We start from the raw sequence: 21,135 nt of genomic DNA, 5'->3' as shown, positions 1-21,135 counted from the left end.
TTTTGTTTTATAATCATTCAGTTTTTAATCTACCGTTAATTTTTAAATATGCTAGTGACTGCACCCTTAGTTTCTAGTGGCTCTGTATTCAAAAGGAGAGGAACTAGTTTAAGCTTCAGTTTTAAAAGCAAATTAATTTATGTTAACTGTGGTTTCCTGTAAGTACCAAGTGGAGCACAGAAACCCTCCATAATTTAAAATAAATTGGAAATAACATGGGGGGTTGGACTTTTCGGATTTTTGATACTTTAGTTAGGCTATATTGGGCATTGAGTAGCCCCACGGGCCTCAGGATTAAGGTAGCGCAGTCGTAGGCCCACCACAAGGGAAAAGGTTTTTTTTTCTCTTTGAGGCCCACTGAACATAGCGAAAAATCTACCATTTTCCCCTAGTTTTCAACCTTTTTAAGTTGGGAGGGGGAGGGTGGGTTCAGTGCTTGATAGTTATTTGAGGGAATATCCATTGAAATAAAATTAACATTATTACTAGAAAGGGGTAGTTTCACGAAATGCATTTGAACTTAATTTAGTGAACCGCATATCTTATCCTGGTCAAATGGTAAAACTACATTTATATGGCATACATTTGAAAGAATTTAAATTTTCTACCACGAAGTTTTTAAAATTGAATTTATTTCAAATATATGGTATATAAATGTAGTTAAACCCATTAACTAGGAAAAAATATGCGGTTCACTAAATTAAGTTCTAATGCATTTCGTGAAACTATCCCTTTAAATCTAGAAAGAAGTATTGTATAGGCATTTAGTCAGTCGGTTTGGGACGAATTTAGAAACTTACAGAGGCGCCTTTGTATTAAAAAAATCTATCTCGAGGTTGCGTGATTAACATATGATTTGCCTCTTATATACACAACAAGCAGACCCTCTCTATATACCAAACAGCGGCTTTCATCTGCAAGAGTAAACAAAGTGTGTAAGAAACTTTTAGCAGAATACCAGGAAGTAAAAAGTCTCCTTGAGATTGAGAGAGTGAGAGAAAAGAGGACGGCTGGATATATCCTGCCTTCACTCTTCGTATTCCCCCCCCCCCCCCCCTTCCAGGATTTTCCATTAAATGTTCTGGTTTTTGCACAAATTTCAAATTCAATTATCTAACAGTAGTATTGGGGTTTACTTAGCCTTGAGCTAGTTTTGTCTATATATATATATTTGTTTTTGTTTCTTGTGGAACAAATCTTGGAGAGTTTGCTAGTTTTTATCTAGATATTGGATAGCATATAAACTTATTTAAAGGTTATATTGTTATTTCCTAAGAATTGGTATTTAATTTAAATTTAAGGTTTGAAAGGTCTATAAAAGGTTATTGCGACTTGTTTTTAACTTCATTTTATTTTGATTTTGGATAAAGCCTACATGTTTTTATAATTATTACATTTTACTAGTTGCTGCTCCCCTATAATCTAGTTTGCTGGGAGCAAAATAGCCTAAAACCACTTGGGCACTATATAAGTAAAGCTATATATCCTTATATGATCGAAGTACTCGATTGGTCTGTGGTTAGCGAGATCTTAACGAACATCCTATAAAATAAACCAATAAGTTTTTATGTCTAAGGGTAAATCTTAGGTAAATGTCTCCGAAACTATTAGTCTGAATGTGTTGTACTTTTCAAGGAAGCTTTTTAAATGGCTCTGGGAGGCTTTAAGCTATTTTCCTGATATCCCTTAGAGGCTTTATGGTTGAAACTATAGTAGGTACTTACTCTATATAGTAGAATGTAGGTACGTATAATGTAAAAATATAAAAAATGTTTTTAAAATTACCGAAGTAAGTAGGTTAATGAGGGTCTGAAGTCAATCACCTTAGTGAAATCAAATTCAGAAAAGTACCCGGACATTTTTGTGTTATTACAGCAATTTTTCAGAAAACATAATTTAAGAATAAAATGTCAATAGGCCCGCAGTTACCTCCACATTTACAGAAGCAGAGAGAGGAGGAAAGATTACAAGGTACCCAAAGTTTTACAACTAAATTATCTTATTCGTTGGCTCAAAAACTTTCATTGGATTAAGTTAGTGTCGCAACTATTAACATTTAACAACTATGATTCTTGAAAAAAATATATCAAATTATCTCTAAAATTGTGTTGTTAGGTTCAGATTCTGATTCTGATGAAGATGTAGGGCCCAGACTACCTTCAGTAGCCTGCAGAGGACCTAAGCCTCCTGAAGGTCGGAATTTTATTATCAATTACCCATTTATATAGATTATACCTATACGTAAACTTTGGCTTTTAATTTACTAATGATTTCGCCTTAAGAAGTGATAAAAATCCACCAACCTTATTGTTGTTCTGTGTGATATTTACCTTACAACTGTTACCTTACAGAAATGTTTTTTTTTTAATTTGTCGAGTCGGGGTTGCCTCACGCCCCAAGAAAAAAGCTTATTGCCTTCGCAGGACCAGCAGCTATATATGAGTCAGGCTCAATTGGATTAGCAGTTACCAAGATTTTAAGCTTCAGACGGACAGACGTATTTCTTCTTTTTTATCCAGGCTAGACTGTTCTTCTATGAGGATTGCATTTTTACCTATTATTAAATCAAATAGCCAATTAGTTTTTAACTTACTTTTAAAATATAACTGTTGAATTTGCTGATTTACGTCCACTTCCGCCATCCAATATTGGATTTACGGCTAGTTAAACATCTAGATATAAGAAACAGTTTATCTAACCGTACCTGTACCTAGATGAAAAAGAAGATGAAAGTAGCTCCGACGATGATTATGGACCTGCTCTTCCCCCTGGTCTTACAAACAGGATTTAATCTATTCAAAATACTGTTTATTAGTAAAAGTATTAAACCTACCTAGTTTTTTTCCCCTGGAAATTAGTTTCTTGAGGAGTTAAAATATACCTATTTATTTTGAAGAAAAAAATCATTTTACTTCCAATTTACAATAATAAATCATAAAGTTAAATATATTTTTTTTGATATATTTCTGCCTGTTGGTGTATTACTTACTATTATGTTTAAATTGTCACTAACAAAAATAATAATACTAAATTGTCGAGAGACGAAAGTTAAAACTGTACTTTTTTGACAGGCAAAAATTATATAGGTATATAGGTAAAATATCCCTCCTGAAGATATCTTCTTATTTTCACAGTAGCTTTTCTCCTATTTTTAGCCCCTACAGGGCCAATTTTCTAACCCTGTGGGGCATTCATTAACATTTACCTACCTAACCTAACATAAATGAATGACCTATCATTTCTACTGTGAAAATACGACTAAACCTACTACCTCGCTTTCTTTCCTTGATCCGCTAAAACTTATTTGGATGTATTAGATCAGGAGGACCATCTGCCAGTGAACCTGCCGCAGATAATCCAGCTGCTGGCGACAGTGATAGTGAGGATGATGCTATTGGTCCGCGGATACCTCAGCCTGGTGAAAGACTTTCTCTTCTTCAACAACAAGAGGTATCTACCTGCTCTATTTTTTTACTAGTGGTTAGATCCCAGAGGCCTCTAGAGAAACTTAATTTTTAATTTGGAAGAGGGGGGGGGGGGGAAGTAGACTCTTTCGCTTTATCAAGTTTTGAATTGAAAAAATAATTTTTTCGGGATGGAGTCATTTTTGGTTGGGAGGGTGAAGACAAAAAAGTGTACTTCTTTACAATAATAGGATTTTAAACTAGGTAGGTAATTTTTTCAAGAATAATAGAATTAAAAATTTTTTTGCGCGACTCACCTCAATAGACAGACGTTCGTACTAAGTTTTGTTTAAGAAAAGCTTCGCTTCTTTCAATATTGTATTTTTAAGGCATTAGATATTGAGCGACGAGCAAAATCAATGAGGGAGAAAATTGAAGGCAAAGACAACCAGGTTGTCCAACGTGAAACCTGGATGTTAGAGCTTCCAGAAGCTAAAGCTAAAAATTTTGGCCTCGGTCCTCGACAATTTAGCAGGTAAAATTGAAATAGAGTAAATCTGTACGTCAAAATTATTCTTTTTTTATTACCAGGGAGGGAGGGTAAATTGTAGTGCAAATAACACTGGTACCTTTAGTTTTTTATAACTACGTTATCTTATTTCTTTGCTGAAAAACTTTGGTTACTTCTTGACAAATAATCTTAATCTACAGTAGGGGTAGTTTTGTTAAACATCATTTATGGGAGAATTATATCAATTTATTGCCCATTGTCTTATCCCTTAAATCTCATATCATGATTCATTTACTTACACTCACACACTATGCAAATGAAATTATTCTCTTAGAAATATTTATAATTACATACAATGGTATTATTGTTATCTTTCTAACTTTTATTAACTGATTGATTTAAATCTAACTCTTTATACAATTTAACTTGAAACAACTACTTTCTTTGCACTTTAATTTTTCGGTAGATTGTTTCTTAAAGTAAAACCATATAGAGGAAGGGGTTATATAACTGTACGTCCCCACCCCGTGGACCCTGTGCCGACTTTCAATATCAGCCAAAAGCGTCTGGAAATATTAACACAGCCAAGTCACATCAAAATAGCAAAAAGTAATTTGCTAGTAGACGAAAAAAGACACTGGATCTAGTTAGTTATCTGGATTATATATCTATTCTATACATAAACAATATACATTTATTGATTATTTTTTTGTTATTCAGGAAAGGTATAACCGAAGTTGGAGACAGATCTGGTTGGACACAAACCCCTGAGGAGAAGGCAAAGAGAGCCAGGCAGGGTTAAAGACACAATTAAATTCAAAACTGACGATCAAGTGATTTTTAATAAGGTTTTCATATCTTAATAATTCAAGGTAATGCATTTAAGTTAATGATACTGATGTTCTTTGATATAAACACAAGTGTTAAATTAAATGTAATAAATGAAATGCTTTACTGCAAATAATTTAGTATCTAGCAAATTTGTACAAGAAATAATTTTTTGTTGTTGTCGAGTTTTCGTATTTTGTAAAGTTATTGAAAAATCTACGAAAATTATTATGGACAAATGTTCCAAGTTATTAGATGTCATGGAATTATATAAAAAGAATAACTCCATCATAAACACTCCATAATCTTAAATACAGGGGTGTATGTATATTCTGCACAAAATTCAGTTTCTTTTCCGCGGCTGCAAAATATTTTCACCATAGTTTTTCACTAAGGAGGGGTAAAAAATGGAAAAATGATTTTAGTACTCTTTATTTTATTTTGTTTTCTTTCTCCTTCGACATATTTTTCTGGTTTATTCCCCAAGAGAGTTTTCAGTATTCTTAATTTTTCCCTCTTCTCACATATTTTTTCACCCCTCTTAAGCAAGGGATCCCATGCAGAATATTCACCCCTGCTTAAATATATATTTATAACATATATCTTTATCCACGTGACTAGGGGAGAGCTTCCTGAGGAAGAAGGACCTACAGAGGAGGAAGAGAAAGCTAGAACAGAGTACCTGATTAATAAAGCAAGGTAAGAAGTTCTAGGGTTGGGCCGGATATCCGGCAGATATTGAAGTAGCAAAAAAGGTTTCTTCTTAAAATGGTGTTTTATTATATAGGTAAAAGAAGGTTAAAACTTAGAAATTATGTAAATAATCTAATGAACTATTACTACTATTTGACTTACTTTTACTTTCTTGGATAGGTAAAACTCAAATCATTTACTATGCAACATAAAAGATTATATTGCCAGATATTTCAATATTTGGTATCCGGCTGGAAATTGAAAATGGCCGGATATGTTTTTTGGAAATAATCGTTACCAGGAACATTACACCGTGAACTGCACTTGTTCTGCATCTATTTGTTCTGAAGCATATTAAAATTGTTATCACAGAATGAAATGAATTTTAGATTCGTTTTTCTAAATTGCAACAGACTTCTTAAATGCCATGAACCTTTTTATTTGTTTTAGAGATGAAGCTATGGAAAAAGTATCAAGCGAATTAAAAAAAAAACGGGGCTCAGAAAGTTTACTTGAAAAGCATGAAAAAGAGAGAAAGAAAAAAGCTAAGAAGGATAGAAAGGACCCACAGGTTTTAAAAAGCATTTATTATAAAATCAATGAAAGTAAAAAATTGCGGATAATTATGACCTAAAGTAGTGCAAAAAGAGTAAACCTATCTTAATACAGTTATAACAAAAGATAGAAAGACCTAGAGATTACTTAGTAGATGCTAGAGAGTATAGGTAGTTTTTATAGACTACGCATAGCCAGCTATGACTGTTTAGTTTCTGTTCTTACATTCTTTAAGTCATGATGATTGATAAAAGAACATACAGTATTATCATAAGGAAAAAGAATTATTACTTTCTCTATGGGTATTATTCAGTTTTTATTTCGGGTGGGTTGACCATCCCACCTCAAATAAATAAAATGGATTCACCATTAAAAACGTTTATTTCAGGAAAGACGGCCGTTTGATCGAGACGCTGATCTCGGCGTAAACAAGTTCGATGATGCGCAAAGAAAGCTAATGATAAAGAAAGCGGGACAGATAGATTCAAGATTTTCGTCAGGATCACAAAAATATTTATAACATTGTGTTATTCACTGTTTACAAGTTTTTCCTTTATTATGTACATATGCAATGGAGATAAGTATTTTGAAGGGGGGGAAATTAGTAATCCTCAAAAATACCAAAATGATAGATGATATAAAAATGATAATCCTTTTTAATCTTTGACGATAATTTTTCAATATAATTTGTCCTTTTTAGAATACTTGTAAGTCTCTGTATAAATACTCTAATAGTAAACACAGGACTGACACTTTAATAACACTATTTAGTTCCTCACTGAAAAAAAAATTGACAATATATTTTCAGAGATGTTTTACGAACCAGGTTGACTCAAAAACCACCAAAAAAATACATGAAAAAAATGAGTTGGACAGAAGTGATGAAATTTTCTTGGTTGCTAATACTACTAACTATCTGCACCTGTACCTTACAAACGAGGTGGTCAATCAATTCCGCATCAAATCCTATTTTCAACAGCAAACCTAATCAACAAATCCACTATGTCGGTTAGTCTGTCTCATGTGATCTAGATTGCTGGATGGAATACATGTCTATTTAATATCTAACTACAAATGAATCAATTTGGGACCATTTCTTTATATAGAAATTTTTTAAAGTCATCTCCCCTCAAATTTAATGCTCTTGTTCAATTTTTGCTAATGATAATTTTTGAACGGAATTGATTAAAAATGTCTTAATGCTTAGTGGGAAAAATGTAACAAGCACGGCCTATGGAGGTGGTCTCCACAGGGCTCCTAGACAAAGACAAAGAAGTGGAACAGGAAAAGATACAAAAAATTTTTTTAAAAATAATGGAATTCTTGAAATATCGCAAACATATATATCTTTAACTGTATTTAAGAAAGGTTGAATAACACCTTGGATTCCTTTCTAAATATAGTTAGCCAATTGCATTCAAAATACTTATATTTTTCAAAACTTTAACTTTTCTTACACCATAGTTTTGATGAGTAATTTGGCCATTTGAGATTCTGAAGTGAATTTTGTAAGTTTTATACATACACAAGGTTTATTTTTGATTTGTAATAAGTAAAAAACAAAATAAAGAGAAATAATATTATATGTATCTTTTTCTGTATTCAGGACTAGGAGTCGATATGGTAGAGGGTGCATCTAAAACACTTGGACTCTACTTACACAGTATAGCTTTAAAGGAAATTAATATCGTTATCCTTGTAGTAATGTAGGATTTTTAAAATTATTTCATTGTTCATTTATACAGTCTTAGCAATTTGATATTAATTTTTAATATATTTTTTCGTATATTTTTTCGTATAGAACCGGTTCTCATCCATACGAAAAAACTATGTCTAGCATCGTATTATATCCAGCTTTCTACGAATATTAGAATGTACAATCATAAGATTAAAACCAGTTTTTTTTAGCCCGTGCCTTCGTATTCTTATAATTGTACGTTCTATATCCGCGAAAAGCCGTTTATAATACGATGCGAGAAATAACTTTTAAAGTTCAAATAGTTTGTTCTTCTGCAAACAAAAATTATACTTTTATTCATTCCATTTATTGGGTATTTAACTTTCCCTTTTAATATAGGCATAAAATATTAGGTAATAGTTTTAATCAGTGTTTCGGAGCCGTTTGATTTTGGTGCGGCTCCGGCTCCAACCTAAAATCAAGAAAAACTCGACATATATTTTTTCCCCATAAAAAAATATTTTATATTTTTGACTTTTAAAGGTTTTAAAAGTTCAATTTTTGATAAAAATGGACTTGAAAAACTTAAAAAGGGCATTTGCACATGACAAAACAGAGTTACCAAATTATAATTTATAAAAAATCTCTTTTTTTTATCTAGTCCGGAGCCGGAGCCGTTTTTAACGAAAATTATGGCTCCAGCAAAATATTGCGGCTCCCGACTCCGAAACACTGGTTTTAATAGTTGCTCATTGTCATAGTTATGTATATATTATGCCACTTTTTAACTTATTAAAATGATAACAATATAAAACATAATCAGGAACTAGGAGTACAAGACATGAACAAAGTACTTGAACAATCAACATTTACAAACAAAACTGTTGATGCCGAAACAACAGCTAATGATCTCGCTCTTTCAATTAGTAACAAGCTTGAGAAATACAAGCTAGCACTGCACAAGGCTAAAAGTGCTCTGGATGTGTTGCACTTTTTTGACGCTGTTCCTGCACTGAGCAGGGACCAGTGCTGTGACTTTTCTCCGTTGCGTTTGAAACCTGATACTAAGTTTCAGGGATGATGGCGCATTTTGAACTCGAATAAATTTTACTGCAAAAAGAGATATTAAGTCATAAAAAAGATCTTTTTATTAATATACATAACATACAAAGCATGTAGGTATTTATTTTACAAGAACTTAATTGAGATGGTTGCAAGTTAGTTTTTCTCTACCTGTCTTATTCATGTATCTTCAAGCTTTAGCCTTTGACTTTTAAGTTGTTTCATTAATTTTACAGAAATTACTTTTCTATTGAGACGTTTTTTAATGGCTGAAGTTTTTGCTCCTTTGATTTTCTCTTATATTTTTTATAAATCTATTTGCTTTTTGAATTGTTAACTTTTTTAATTTAAACCTTTTATAAAATGCGTTATAAAAACAGGTTGCCATAAATAAGAATACTTTCTGTGATATATCCCCCCAGGATGGGGGCTCCAGCTCCCAGAGCATATTTTTCAGCGGCCATCCAGAGCCCAGCCTTGGTCTGGCCTCAAATCTTTCATCTGTATTCTCCATGAACCTTGCCAGCCAGCCAGGAATGATTTAAATTAATGTTCTGCTGCTATGTGAGACGTGTGACTTATAGTTTACTTTTTGGAATGACTTGAAAATGTAGAAAGAACAGTGGGTTGCAATCAAATTCCTGTATTTGAAGTTTCCTACAAATTAATTAAGTTTATAGTGGTTAATAAAAATTAAATCATATGAACGAATCCAGGTATAAGGTGGCAATACTTTATCTCGTCTTCTGGAAGAGAAAGTGTGTATCCAGCGTGGGGTCAGCCTGGTAGACCTTGTGTTCCCCAGGCTATTCAACATGGTCAGGTGAGTGATTGATAGGTTATGTATAGAGAGTGGTATCCTGTGTGGGGTCAGCCAGGCAGACCTTGTGTTCCCCAGGCTATTAAACATGGTCAGGTGAGGAATTTATAGGTTAGGTAAAGAGAATGGTATCCTGTGTGGGGTCAGCCTGGTAGACCTTGTGTTTCCCAGGCTATTCAACATGGTCAGGTGAGTGATTTATAGGTTAGGTATGGAGAGTGGTATCCAGCGTGGGGTCAGCCAGGCTGATCTTGTGTTTCCCAGGCTATTCAACATGGTCAGCTGAGGAATTCATAGGTTAGATATAGGAAATATTTGTTATCAAGAAAAGATGATTTTGATGTAATAGGGTTCCTCCATGTGGGGCATTTTTAGACATGCACATAAAGTGTATGTATGAGAATATAATATTGCACTGCTTCTAAAAGCTACAATCAAATTGATATAAGGGGTTTTTTTTAATGCAACCATCTCGTAATCAGTGATTAAATGGCACTTAGAATTCGAATTTTGATCTTAAATTTTGCATGAATAATCCTTGGGAGGTATATTTTTCCTAAATTGAACAAAAAGTTGGAAAAATAACGGTTAACGGCTGGCGGCTCAGCCGTTTTACCAATTTTTGCCAATCTTAAGAGCATATTAGTCACGAAACCTCTCTTCACATAATTCTTTTTGTCGCTCAAAACCTTATCAAACGGTTCTAGCCGGTAGCTGTTGGTACTAGAAATTTAAAAAATGGTTATTGCTATCATTTAACATGAATTAAACCAAATATATGTTTAAAAAGTTGATTCCTACGTAATTAATGATGAATTTGCCCTGAAAATAGGCAAAAAACGGCTAAACGGCTGAGCCGCCAGCCTTTTCTTTTCCAACGTTTTATTCGATTTAGGGAAAATAGACCTACCAAGGATTACTCATGAAAAATTTCAAATCGAAATTTGAATTCTAAGTGCCATTTAATCATTGATTACGAGATGGTTGCATTAAAAAACCCCCCCTTTTTGCAGGTTGTACTGAACACATTGATAAGAAAGCCTGTACATCTTGTTTTCATTGTTGACTGTGCCATTGCAGACGATAATCTAAAGGTAAAAATATTTTAATTGGGTAAAAGAGATTTTTCTCATTACCAATACAATCTTTTGATCATAATACATATCCATTCTTAAAGCATGAAATATTTAGATATTCCTTTGTCTAGGTTGCCAAATCCGCCGTAACCTACATGGCGGACCAACTACGCGAGGATGACCGGATAGCCCTAACCTGGCAGGACCAACAGCATGACAGAAACAGATGTGCATCACATGTGAGGCTGGAGCGTGCAACGGAATCCGGGAAGGCTAGCCTTTTTTCAAGCCTCAATGGGATCCATCCGTGCGGCAGGTAAACTCACAACCAAATGGAATTGGACAGTATTTGATTTAATTCTTGTAATGAAAATGTTACCTAATGTAGCAGGGGTGTATATTCTGCACAAGATTTATTTTTTTCCCCTGCTACAAAATTTTTTATTTTTTTCCCCCCTAGTTTTTTCTCACCAAGTAGGGGGGAAAATGGGAAAATATTTAAAGAACTCTATATTTTATTTATTTTATCCCTCCTACCATACATTTTTTTAGTTTTTTTCACCAAGGAGGGGGGGGGGGGGAATGGAAAAATGTTTTCAGTTTTCTTAATTTTTACATTTTTTTCCCTCAAACCACTTATTTTTTATTCCCCCCCCCCCCCCCTGAGCAGGGGATCCCATGAAGAATATACACCCCTGTAATGTAGATAAAACGTTAATTTTAATGAAATAAAGTAAATAAATGACTAAAAAACGAATATCAGTTCTTTTCCAAAATGAAATAAATGTTTAACAAAATTTACATACAAAATATACATTGAATAGTTTATGTATTAGCTGCTATAGATTTAAGTTAATAAATTATGATTGATATTAAAATTTTTGTCCAATGAAATGTAGATAGATTATAAGTTCTGGGTTTGAAAAAAAAACCGCATATGTTCCTTATTATTTTTTTATGTTGGGAATTGTTATTGTATCTTCTACGTATATGTCAGAATGAATGTCTTATTTTTTCGTCGACTCCCTTATAGTCTTCAATTCAATTGAATGTGGAAATTATTTTTTTTGTCTCTCCCTTTGACCATTATGTGTCTAAAGAAATGATAATTAAAATATTTTTTTATTTAGATTTAGAAGAGATGGTCTTGAAGATCTATTAGAAACTGCTAACAAGATAATAAGAGTCAGTGATACTAATTCTGATGTACAAGTTCTTCTCTTCACTGACAGACATCATGTTAAGTTACAGGTATGGTGATAAATATATTTGTTGCTTATGATCTAAGTAATGGCAGTACCTTTACGTATAATAATGGTAAAATATTGTATCTAAATGAATGTTCATGTTAACAGTTTTTGATTGCACGACTTTTGTCTAAAAGTCATTCATGTTCATGTCAAATTTTAATTTGTTTTGAAATATGTTATGTCTTCGTTCAAAAGTATATTTTAGGTACAATAAACAATTTTAAAGTATCGCCTCGAAAACCGATTAAAATCCGGTGGATTAGAACCGGTTCTCAGCCATGCAGAAAAATTATTTATCAGCATCAAGGGGCTAAAAAACTGTTTTTTATCGCGGAAAGCTGTTTAATATACGATGCGATAAATGTGTTTAGAACTCCATTGAGCATTATTACCTTACTTTGTCTACTAAATATATATTTTTAAATTTCAGGATTCATTTCATCAGGAAACAATCTTCCCATGGAAGCTATCAATTTTCATGATAGCCCCTGAATACAAATCCTTTCCATCGCAAATACCCTCAGTGAACCTGGGCTATACATCACACATATCAAACACAAGTTTCTATGAAACATTCGCAAGCTTCTGCCTGTACTTGGCGCCAAAAGACAAAATCCGCCAAACTGGCCCATTGCTCCAGAAACCGTATGTTGACAGGTAAACATTTCTGACTTTCCTGATCTTAATACTCATTTTTATAGCCCTAGATATCTCTAAAACGACGATGGGCCCTCAAAAGTTTGTCTGTCTCATATTTATAAGCTTTTTTCAAGGATGTATGTATATTTTCTATAATTTCGCTATTAAAAAGCGGATTCCGGATTCGGATTCCAAAATTGGCCATAAATTGGGCGGATTCCGGATTCGGATTGCCAACCCTGATATAAATTGCATTGGGGAAAGAAATAGAGAGGGGTAAGAAATTCAACGAGGTTGGAAAATATACAGCATTGGCTTATTTTCTTATATTTTTATGGGGACATACAGTTATTTAACCCCTTCTCCCTCTAGTGTTTTACTCTAATAGATACAAAGCCTTTTTATTTTTAAGTTTTATCAAATTTCGTCTGATTTGAACTTGCCAAATTGTATATTTGACTTGTTTAGGGTGAGCACTGGTTTGCTGATCCCCATCTCCCAGACGGTTGTTGCCAAAGATGAAGTTGTTGGCGTTGTTGGACTTGATATTCAGGAATCAATTTAATCTTTTTTTTTTAAATATGTACCTGTGCATTTTTAATTCAAACTTAATATCACTTTAACGGAGCTAATCAGTTACTAGTACCAAAAAATATAGAAAAATACTGTATATTTGCATTCTCTATTACATTTTGCAGCAAACTTTAGATAATAAAACTACCTTGAAATGTTACATTTTACTTAAATGTCATGATTTTCTGTATTTTTACAATTTTGCGGTTAGATTTTTATTGAAATTTTAAATATTCTGAGATTTGTGCTGCTTGACTATTTTATATTTATTTACCTAGTTAAATATAATTTATCATCGATATAGGTTAATTTTTTCCCTCTTAGACTCATAATTATTAAATTGACTGATGCAGGCTGCTGAATTGCTTGAGGATGTTGCTTACAATAAACACACCCCTGATTCTCATTCTTTTGTTATGGACAGGTACATTAATAATGATGTTTTTATACCAATCGATTTATTATTTCTTGGATGTATCCCCTCCACTATTTATAGATGAATGAACTGACCAATAGAAAGGTCCATAATAGCATTATTTGTCAAAATTTATAAACCGCTGCCAAAATTACAGTAATACTTAAAGTAACTTACACACTGGCATTTTTACATCCTTTAATTTAACTTTTTGTTGCAAAAATGCATCTAATAATGGCAAAAATGCATCCAAATTTGGCAAAATTACATCCAATTTGTTAAAAATACATCTAGTTTGTTAGATTTACACCTGCTTTAATTATTCAATTTACATTCATTTTAATTCCGACTAATAATTCTATATCCTTTAATCTATAATAATGTCTGTCTGTTTGTTCGTTTGTACCGAAGGATCTCGCTAACCGCTGAACCGATCGGGTTCTCCTTTACAGGGTAGCTTCTCATAGGTCCTTGGAAAGTTTATAACTATTTTGAAGGAGGGTACCACCACCCTCCTAAGAGGAAAATGTCTCCTAGAAAAAAATCCCCCCCCCAAAAAAAAAAAATAATTTTTACTTTTTCTTTTAAAATCTAAAATAATAAATTGGGTTATCAAATTCGACTCTTCCCTCCTCAAGTGCCCTAGGGGCGTAGCCTCTAGTTATTAATATTATATTCTTAAGGTCTGGACAAGTTTTAAGCCATCCCAAATTATCTAGTCCAGAATTATGGTCCAACATGCAGATGGTTAATATACAAGGTATTAATAGAGTTAATTTTTTCAAACATCTTTGATTATTTACCTACCTCTATTTAATAAGCAAAAAGTAAAAAAGATTTATGTTGAGCCATACACTTTTAAAAAATAGGAGTAAAAATTTAAATTTTCTGGATAAAATTTAAATTGGATGATCATTTCAAGTACAATAGCATACCTAAACTTTAATACGGTATACAGCTTCTTTGCTGGAGTGAATGAGTCAGTAAGGGAAAAGGATAATTACAGAGATCTTTGTATTTAAAAATACCTATTGTATTTGAGAGATTTTTTGTCTAGGCTTGGAGGAAGATCAAGAGATCCATCATCTGTACAGGGAGATTGTCTCTATGCCCTCTGGTAATTATGTAACAGGTAATCACATTTTTTAACATTGTAGTCAACTTTATTCAAAATTAAGGATTTATTTTAGAGCTGTGGACAATTTCCCTTAGATTTAGATTAGTTTAGATTAGGTACACCTGCAGTGTTAAAGCACATCACGTTTAGGCCCCTTAGGGTTTGGGCTCATCGCATTAGTTAGGCAAAGAAAACTTCCCTCCCCCCCCCCCCTTAATTTATATTTTTAAAAGGTGAGTGCGGGGATTTTCAGTTCTCCAGAAATTTGGATTTTCATTAATTATCAAACTATCAATATATTTTAGACGCCCAAAGCTACGCCTGGCAAGAAATAAAAGATTCTGACCTAATTGTCGCCGTTGTTTCACCGAAGAAAACTAGAAATATTGCAGTCCTTGATAGTGTTCCTAGTATTAGTACAGGCAATGGATTTAATACTTAATAAAATGAAAAAAAATTTAAATTTAACAATAAAACAATTTTTGTAAAAAAATTTGATTTAATTCAGAAGATCGTGTTAGAAATATAATGAATTCTATTTATGAATTTCTTATGTAATAAGCACAAATGTTATGAAACATGCTCATTGCTAATGTAAGTCTGTGTATTTTTAAAATTATCATTTTTCAGGATGGTTACTTCTTACTATGTCAAAAATAATTCTATAACTTTAATCTCAACTTATTATTTTTTTTTTATGTGAAAGAATTTTATAGTAAGAGAGCAAATTAGGGTTTATGTGTTTTTCAGAGGCTTAATCCATTATTATTAAATCCATTGAAACCAGGATCACGCATACAGTTCCACAGTCTGATACCAGAAGGAAAGAGCAAGCTCTGCCGCCACATGCGTGACATTGCCTCCATGGAAACATCAGCCCTGTACCTTTCACCAGCTACATATGCTTTGCCATTTGAGAATCTGATTGGTATTGAAGTTCCTTTCAAGATCCAGTCCTACATGGCTTATTTGACAGATCCAACACGGCTGATTGCTAATCCAGGAATGCTTAAAAGCTTTTGTAATAGTTATAATGAGTCAAAGATAAAGTTGGGATATGATATCTAAAAATTTTCCATCTAACACCTTTTCTCACATAAATATGCAATCTTTTCTAAAACAAATTGTGAATTTTCTGTATTGGTAACAATGGGTAAGTTATTTTAAACTTTAAGTATCTTGTCAACTTAGGTTTGAAGCGAGGTGTACGAGAAAGTGTAATCTTTCTAACCCATGTGGTTGACACTTGGAAAAATCTGGCCTTCTCTTCCTCCCTGAATAACTACATAATTAGAAGAAGAATAGTTAGTCCTGATGGTGTACAGCTCAGCTATCCTGGAACAGCTATCCAAGAAGGAACAGATCCCACCAAGGAAGGCTGGTTCCAGCAGTCAATAAAATCTCCCAACAAAGTAATAATTTCTCCTCCAAAACTGGATCCTGACGGGGCAGGATTTATCATAACAGTATCCGCTGCCATAGCACAAAATGTCAATAATACAATTACAGAAAATGAATCTACTTACGATGATAAAGTTGTTGCCGTAGTTAGCGCTGACTTTACTCTTGAATACTTTTACAAAATACTAAATGACACAATACCTGACAAATTTTGCTCAAGACTTAACTCACGTTGCTTTATGTTTGACGACAATGGCAATGTGGTATCTCATCCTCAGTTGTCAAGAGACAGTATGAAATTTGCCAGATTTCCCACCAAGGTTCACCTGACCCACATGGAATCTACCATTGCCACAGATATTTTAGTTGACAGAAATTTTATCACCAAAAAGGTTTGTAAGTCATTGCAAACCCAAAAGCTCTTCCGTTACTTTGAAGTTATCGGAAACAGGAGTGCTGTGTATAGAAATAAAAATCGTCCTGACTGTTTAAGCTACAGGATTACGGGTATTCCTGGCACTAACTTATGGCTTGGCCTCGCCGAAGAAGATTGCCAGAGTACCTCATTCTGTTGGTGTTCCACAGTCGACACAACCTGCCTTGAATGCACTTCACTGGACGAGGAACGTTGTGAGTGTCCGTGTGAATGCAACTCATCCCCAGTTCTTTCAACCTGTCCTGACCTAGTAAAACCTAGCAGTAGCAATAGAGGCAGCACTGATAGCGTCCAAGTGTGCCAACATGAACCGCGGCCTTATCACCGACAACGGTATGCTAGTACAAGATATGAACACTTTCCCCCGTGCATACATACTGACTGTTCGTCTCGTGTAAGTGTTAATGAATGTTACGGCGTCCTTGGCTGTTCTTGGTGCGATACAGAAATGGACGGGGTTACTCCAATTCACACCCCGGCCTGTGTCCCACTGGCTGAATGTTTTGGCGGCATTTTGAATTCTGTGAGCCCGTATTCCCGGGTTTATGACCAGTCCATGGTGTTAACGGATTCCGGAGAGGACAGGTCAATATCCAGAGCTGGTCCTATTGGTCCGGTAGCTGGTAGTATCATGGCGTTCTTTCTACTTCTGGCACTGGCTGTATGGGGCTATAAACATTGGTCTGCAGGTAAATTGGGTTTAAAAATAAAAATAAAACAAGAAAAATCAAAACCAGAGAAAGGGAAGACCCTCCCTCAAAGTTTATTTACTCGTTCTGCCATCGGTTGCTTTAAATTAGTATGTTTGTGTGTGTGGAGTAGGTGAAAGGGGGGGGGGGGAATAAGACAATATAAACACATAATAATGTTCTCTTAACTGATCCTCCCATAATTTGAATCTAAGCAACATTTTCCTAGCCCTGATAAAAAAATACCTACCTAAGATTAAGTTGTAATTTATTCACCAAGTCTTGTTTTTTTTTATGTTTGTACTCTTTGTATGACATCTGTCAATTCTATTTCAATTGATTTAAAATATTTAAATAATTTAGGAAATGCACGAGGATTGCGTCCCCGTATGACGAACGGCTCCTCGCAGCGTATCAACCAGCTTGAAGATGAAGTGGATGAAAACGGTCAGGTCGGAGGTCACCAAAATTATGGTCTGGATTCTAATCAAGCTATTTCTGTTGTCTCGCCGTATAGGATGAATCCTTCCTATAGGTAGGTTAATTCTAACTTATGAATAAATCTGTATCTTTTGGTAAAGAGGTACTTTTTAATTATTTTATAGTGGGCTTTGTAGCTAGAAGTAACTCTAGAGTGACAGTTTGTTCATCTGGTGTAAGATCAAACTAATAATAAATCCATTGTTTTATCCTAATTAAAATATTGTATTTCTTTTAAGACGACCAAGACCTGCAGGAACGGACTCTGACCACGGGTACAGCACCATGACTCCCTGTGGAGATCAGGACAGTGAGGTCATGTCCTGTCTTGGGGAGCTCGGCTCTGGCGGTCACAGGCGACAGCGGAATAGGGGCGGCCCGGCCAGTCTGCATTCAGTCACGTCGGGTAACAGCTCGGGTACTTCAAGTCCTTTGAATGGTAAGCTTCTGTTTATTGGCTAAATTGTATTAAGTAACGTAGACATTCAAAAACTCATTTCTTGTTATGGGTGGCTTGCTGTTTAAAACTATAAACCTTTTACTGTGCGATTTTACTTCAGTACCTACCTACTGTGTAAATTTTTTTTTTATGTATTGACAATACAGCATAAAAAATTTTTATCTGCTATTTTACTTTACCAGTGCTTTTTTCCTAGCAAGAGAAATTTAAGTGTACCTCCCTTACTTTCATTTCTTCCGATAAATCATATATCAGGAGGGGTGTTGGTTAGGGCCTATCCCAAATGGGGGTGTTGTACCAAATAGCATAAAACCTTCTCTGGACTAAAGAGAACGTTCCTGATAATTTAAGATTACTTTTTTAAAAACATCTTTTCATTTTATTTTATTTAGCTGGTCATCACGAGCTATCAACCCTAACATCAGCTGACACCCTGAGCAAAATCCACGAATCTGAACGTCAAAATCTTATAACAGTTGACAACGACTCAGGAGCAGCTGTACCTTCCAGAAATCATATCAACAACGGCCACCACCATGCTACAAACGGAAAAATGCATCAAAATGGCAATGGCGGTGCCGTACACACGGCGGAAATTGTGGACGGAATGACTGTGTTGAATAAAAATCAGTTTCTTGTGTCAGCCACGGTTCATATGGTTGATGCTTGATCTTGTTTTAATACCTGTTTAATATATTGAACCAACCACCACAAAAAATATTTCTTATCAAACCTCATAGATTCAGGGGTGTATATTCAGTATGGGTTCCTCGGATAGGGAAAAATTAAATTTGTGTGTGTGTGGTGTGGGGGGGGGGGTGTAAGCATCAGCTGATCTTATTATCTAGAAAAATTCTAAAATCGGACCAAAAACACCAAAGATATGGGAAAAATTTTGAAAATTTCGCAAAAAGCTACTTGTCCTTTCAACTACAGACACAAAAATCCCTAGAATTATGGGAAATTGAATTTTTAACAAGAGGGTTTGGGATTGAAAAATTTTGCTGCAGGGAAAAAAATTAATCTTGAACAGAATATACACCCATGTATAGATTTTTAATTGTGTTCTTTCACTGACTATAATAACATATAAATAAAAGGAGAGGTTCTACAATATGTGTTCAGATAGGACTTTAATTAACATGATACTTTTTTATACATCTACTTTTTTAGGAAGTAATTTCAAAAATTTTATTGTATTAGGGAGATTGCTTTTATGAAATTAATAAGAATTTCTTCTGAAATTAACCTTAACTTCCATTTTTGATGACAAATATATTCCAAAATTTTCAATTATGTGATGATTTATGTTACCTTTCTGCTTTTTGTAGTAACAATTGTAAAATAACATAGAAAAAGTTACAAAAATTTAAACCTGCCCTTTTTGTTACCAATTTTCATAACATTTATACCAAATCTATACACTAAAATAAAGTAATAAACAAAGAAGGTATATAGCACTTAAAGATTTTCAATAACAAATAGTTAAAAATTTCATTATTAATTTTATTCGGATATTGTTGTTCCATTTTGTGATGTTATGATAACAACACATTTCTTTTTTAAAAAAGTTAAAGGTATATATTTACTTTAGGTGCAATATCCTTGTCGTATGATAATAGTTATTTTTGGCATCGTATTATAAACAGCTCTCCGCGGATATTGAAATGAAAAATGATGAGATTAAAACCAGTTTTGTTAGGATCGTGGGGCCGAAGTCCCGAACTAACAAAGCTATTTTTAATTTATGATTTTTATTTTATTTTTCCTGTAAATTTTTCTATAACACGATGCCATAAATGATTTTTCAGTAAAGCTAAGTACCGGTTCTAATCCAGCGGATATTAATCAGTTTCGAAGCCATACTGGAAATAATTTTAAAAATCAAAAAATCTTCCCACAATTTTATATAAGCCTTTCATTTTTGCATTTTTCTATTCATCTTTGACATTTATATACAACTTAATATAAATAATATGATAAGCTTTTTGTATATTTGTGACATTTGCATAATTTAATATTTGTCAATTTATAATTATTAATATGAATGTACTGTATAAGTATTAGTTATAAATTAATGGTTTTTGACAATGTTTCTCATATTTATTTGAATTTAAGATACTTTTATTTTAAGAAAACTACAGCAAATCTGCCGTGCTGTTGCTATTTCCTCTGTCACTTATTGGTCAGTTCGTTAATCCAGAAGGAGAAGAAGAGGGGATCGTTATTTTGGCCCACTGCGTGTTTCTCTTTATTACTAAACATGAAAATTTGGTGTAAGATCCATGTATTTAATAAATCCATTGCCGTTTCATAAATTTCACGATAAACTTAAAGAATCTTAATACTACATCGTAATATTAGCGAGCGCCTCTAGATAATTTAAGGGCTCGGTATTTAAAATAGAAATAGAAGCATATTCTGAACCCTTTTTTCGTCAAATCTAAGAAGGAACATTTCTAGCAGACAAAAGTATTGTTTACTTTCGACTCAAGCTGATGTGGATTCTTAAGAAATTATAGACTCGCTACTCGATAGTGAGGCAAAATTATTTTTGTGAAAAATCATCCAAAAGCAAATTAAAAATCTACAAAAATTAAACAAAATCATATGTTAATAACCCTTTTAAGATTTTATTTAATTTTTGTAAAGGGGGGGGGGGGGGCGTAATGACATAAGCTCTTAAACCGTGAGCAAAATGGTCTAAATATTGAGCTAGACCCTTCAAACTTGGTATATAAGCTTAGTCCTATAGGTATTACATCTAAATTTTATTTATAGGTTAGGTTAGGTAAGGAAAACCCTGCGGAAATGGGGTTTTTAGGCTTTTTTTGGTCTATTTTGATGTGGAAACTTGCCTTAAATTGTTTTTTCTTAGGGTCTTAACTTAAATACACTGTATCTATTCATATGGACATTATTTAAGATGATTCAGCAAGTCGGGGACCGACCCGAGGGGGCTAGGTGGGTGGCCCGCAGGGGTTAAGTTCATTTTTCCCAATATATTTGTTGTGATACATCAAATTATAGGTTTTTAGGTCAAGGAAC

At 33.7% G+C, this 21,135-nt stretch overlaps 2 protein-coding genes across 7 annotated transcripts; both read left to right on the top strand.

Moving 5' to 3' along the window:
- The first annotated feature begins 1,817 nt into the window (after positions 1–1,817).
- Positions 1,818–6,800, top strand: LOC145328636 (GPALPP motifs-containing protein 1-like). Of its 6 annotated transcripts, none has more exons than XM_080172416.1 (9): positions 1,818–1,971; positions 2,116–2,193; positions 2,727–2,784; positions 3,318–3,450; positions 3,794–3,939; positions 4,636–4,707; positions 5,365–5,442; positions 5,887–6,007; positions 6,380–6,800. In XM_080172416.1, exons 1-9 carry the CDS (start codon positions 1,908–1,910, stop codon positions 6,509–6,511), a joined length of 882 nt encoding a protein of 293 aa, XP_080028542.1. In that variant the 5' UTR covers positions 1,818–1,907; the 3' UTR covers positions 6,512–6,800. The 6 variants fall into 6 exon arrangements, with proteins under 6 accessions (XP_080028542.1, XP_080028524.1, XP_080028549.1 ...); XM_080172398.1 differs by having other exon boundaries at positions 2,715–2,784; XM_080172423.1 differs by having other exon boundaries at positions 1,874–1,971; positions 2,122–2,193.
- Positions 6,801–8,496: 1,696 nt separating this feature from the next.
- LOC145328625 (VWFA and cache domain-containing protein 1) lies at positions 8,497–20,178 on the top strand. The gene is made up of 17 exons (XM_080172386.1): positions 8,497–8,745; positions 9,113–9,266; positions 9,449–9,554; positions 10,565–10,645; positions 10,759–10,943; positions 11,758–11,878; positions 12,308–12,534; positions 12,985–13,070; positions 13,444–13,513; positions 14,188–14,264; positions 14,562–14,636; positions 14,927–15,043; positions 15,409–15,625; positions 15,814–17,147; positions 17,511–17,682; positions 17,867–18,066; positions 18,480–20,178. Exons 1-17 carry the CDS (start codon positions 8,511–8,513, stop codon positions 18,755–18,757), a joined length of 3,735 nt encoding a protein of 1,244 aa, XP_080028512.1. The 5' UTR covers positions 8,497–8,510; the 3' UTR covers positions 18,758–20,178.
- Positions 20,179–21,135: the final 957 nt, after the last annotated feature.

This window comes from Acartia tonsa, chromosome 1, assembly GCF_053477335.1.
Source record: "Acartia tonsa isolate MP-2025a chromosome 1, ASM5347733v1, whole genome shotgun sequence".
In the NCBI taxonomy this organism is placed as follows: Eukaryota; Metazoa; Arthropoda; class Copepoda; order Calanoida; family Acartiidae; genus Acartia; species Acartia tonsa.
Note: the sequence above shows the minus strand (reverse complement) of the source record. Positions and strands in the feature narration are given on the sequence as shown.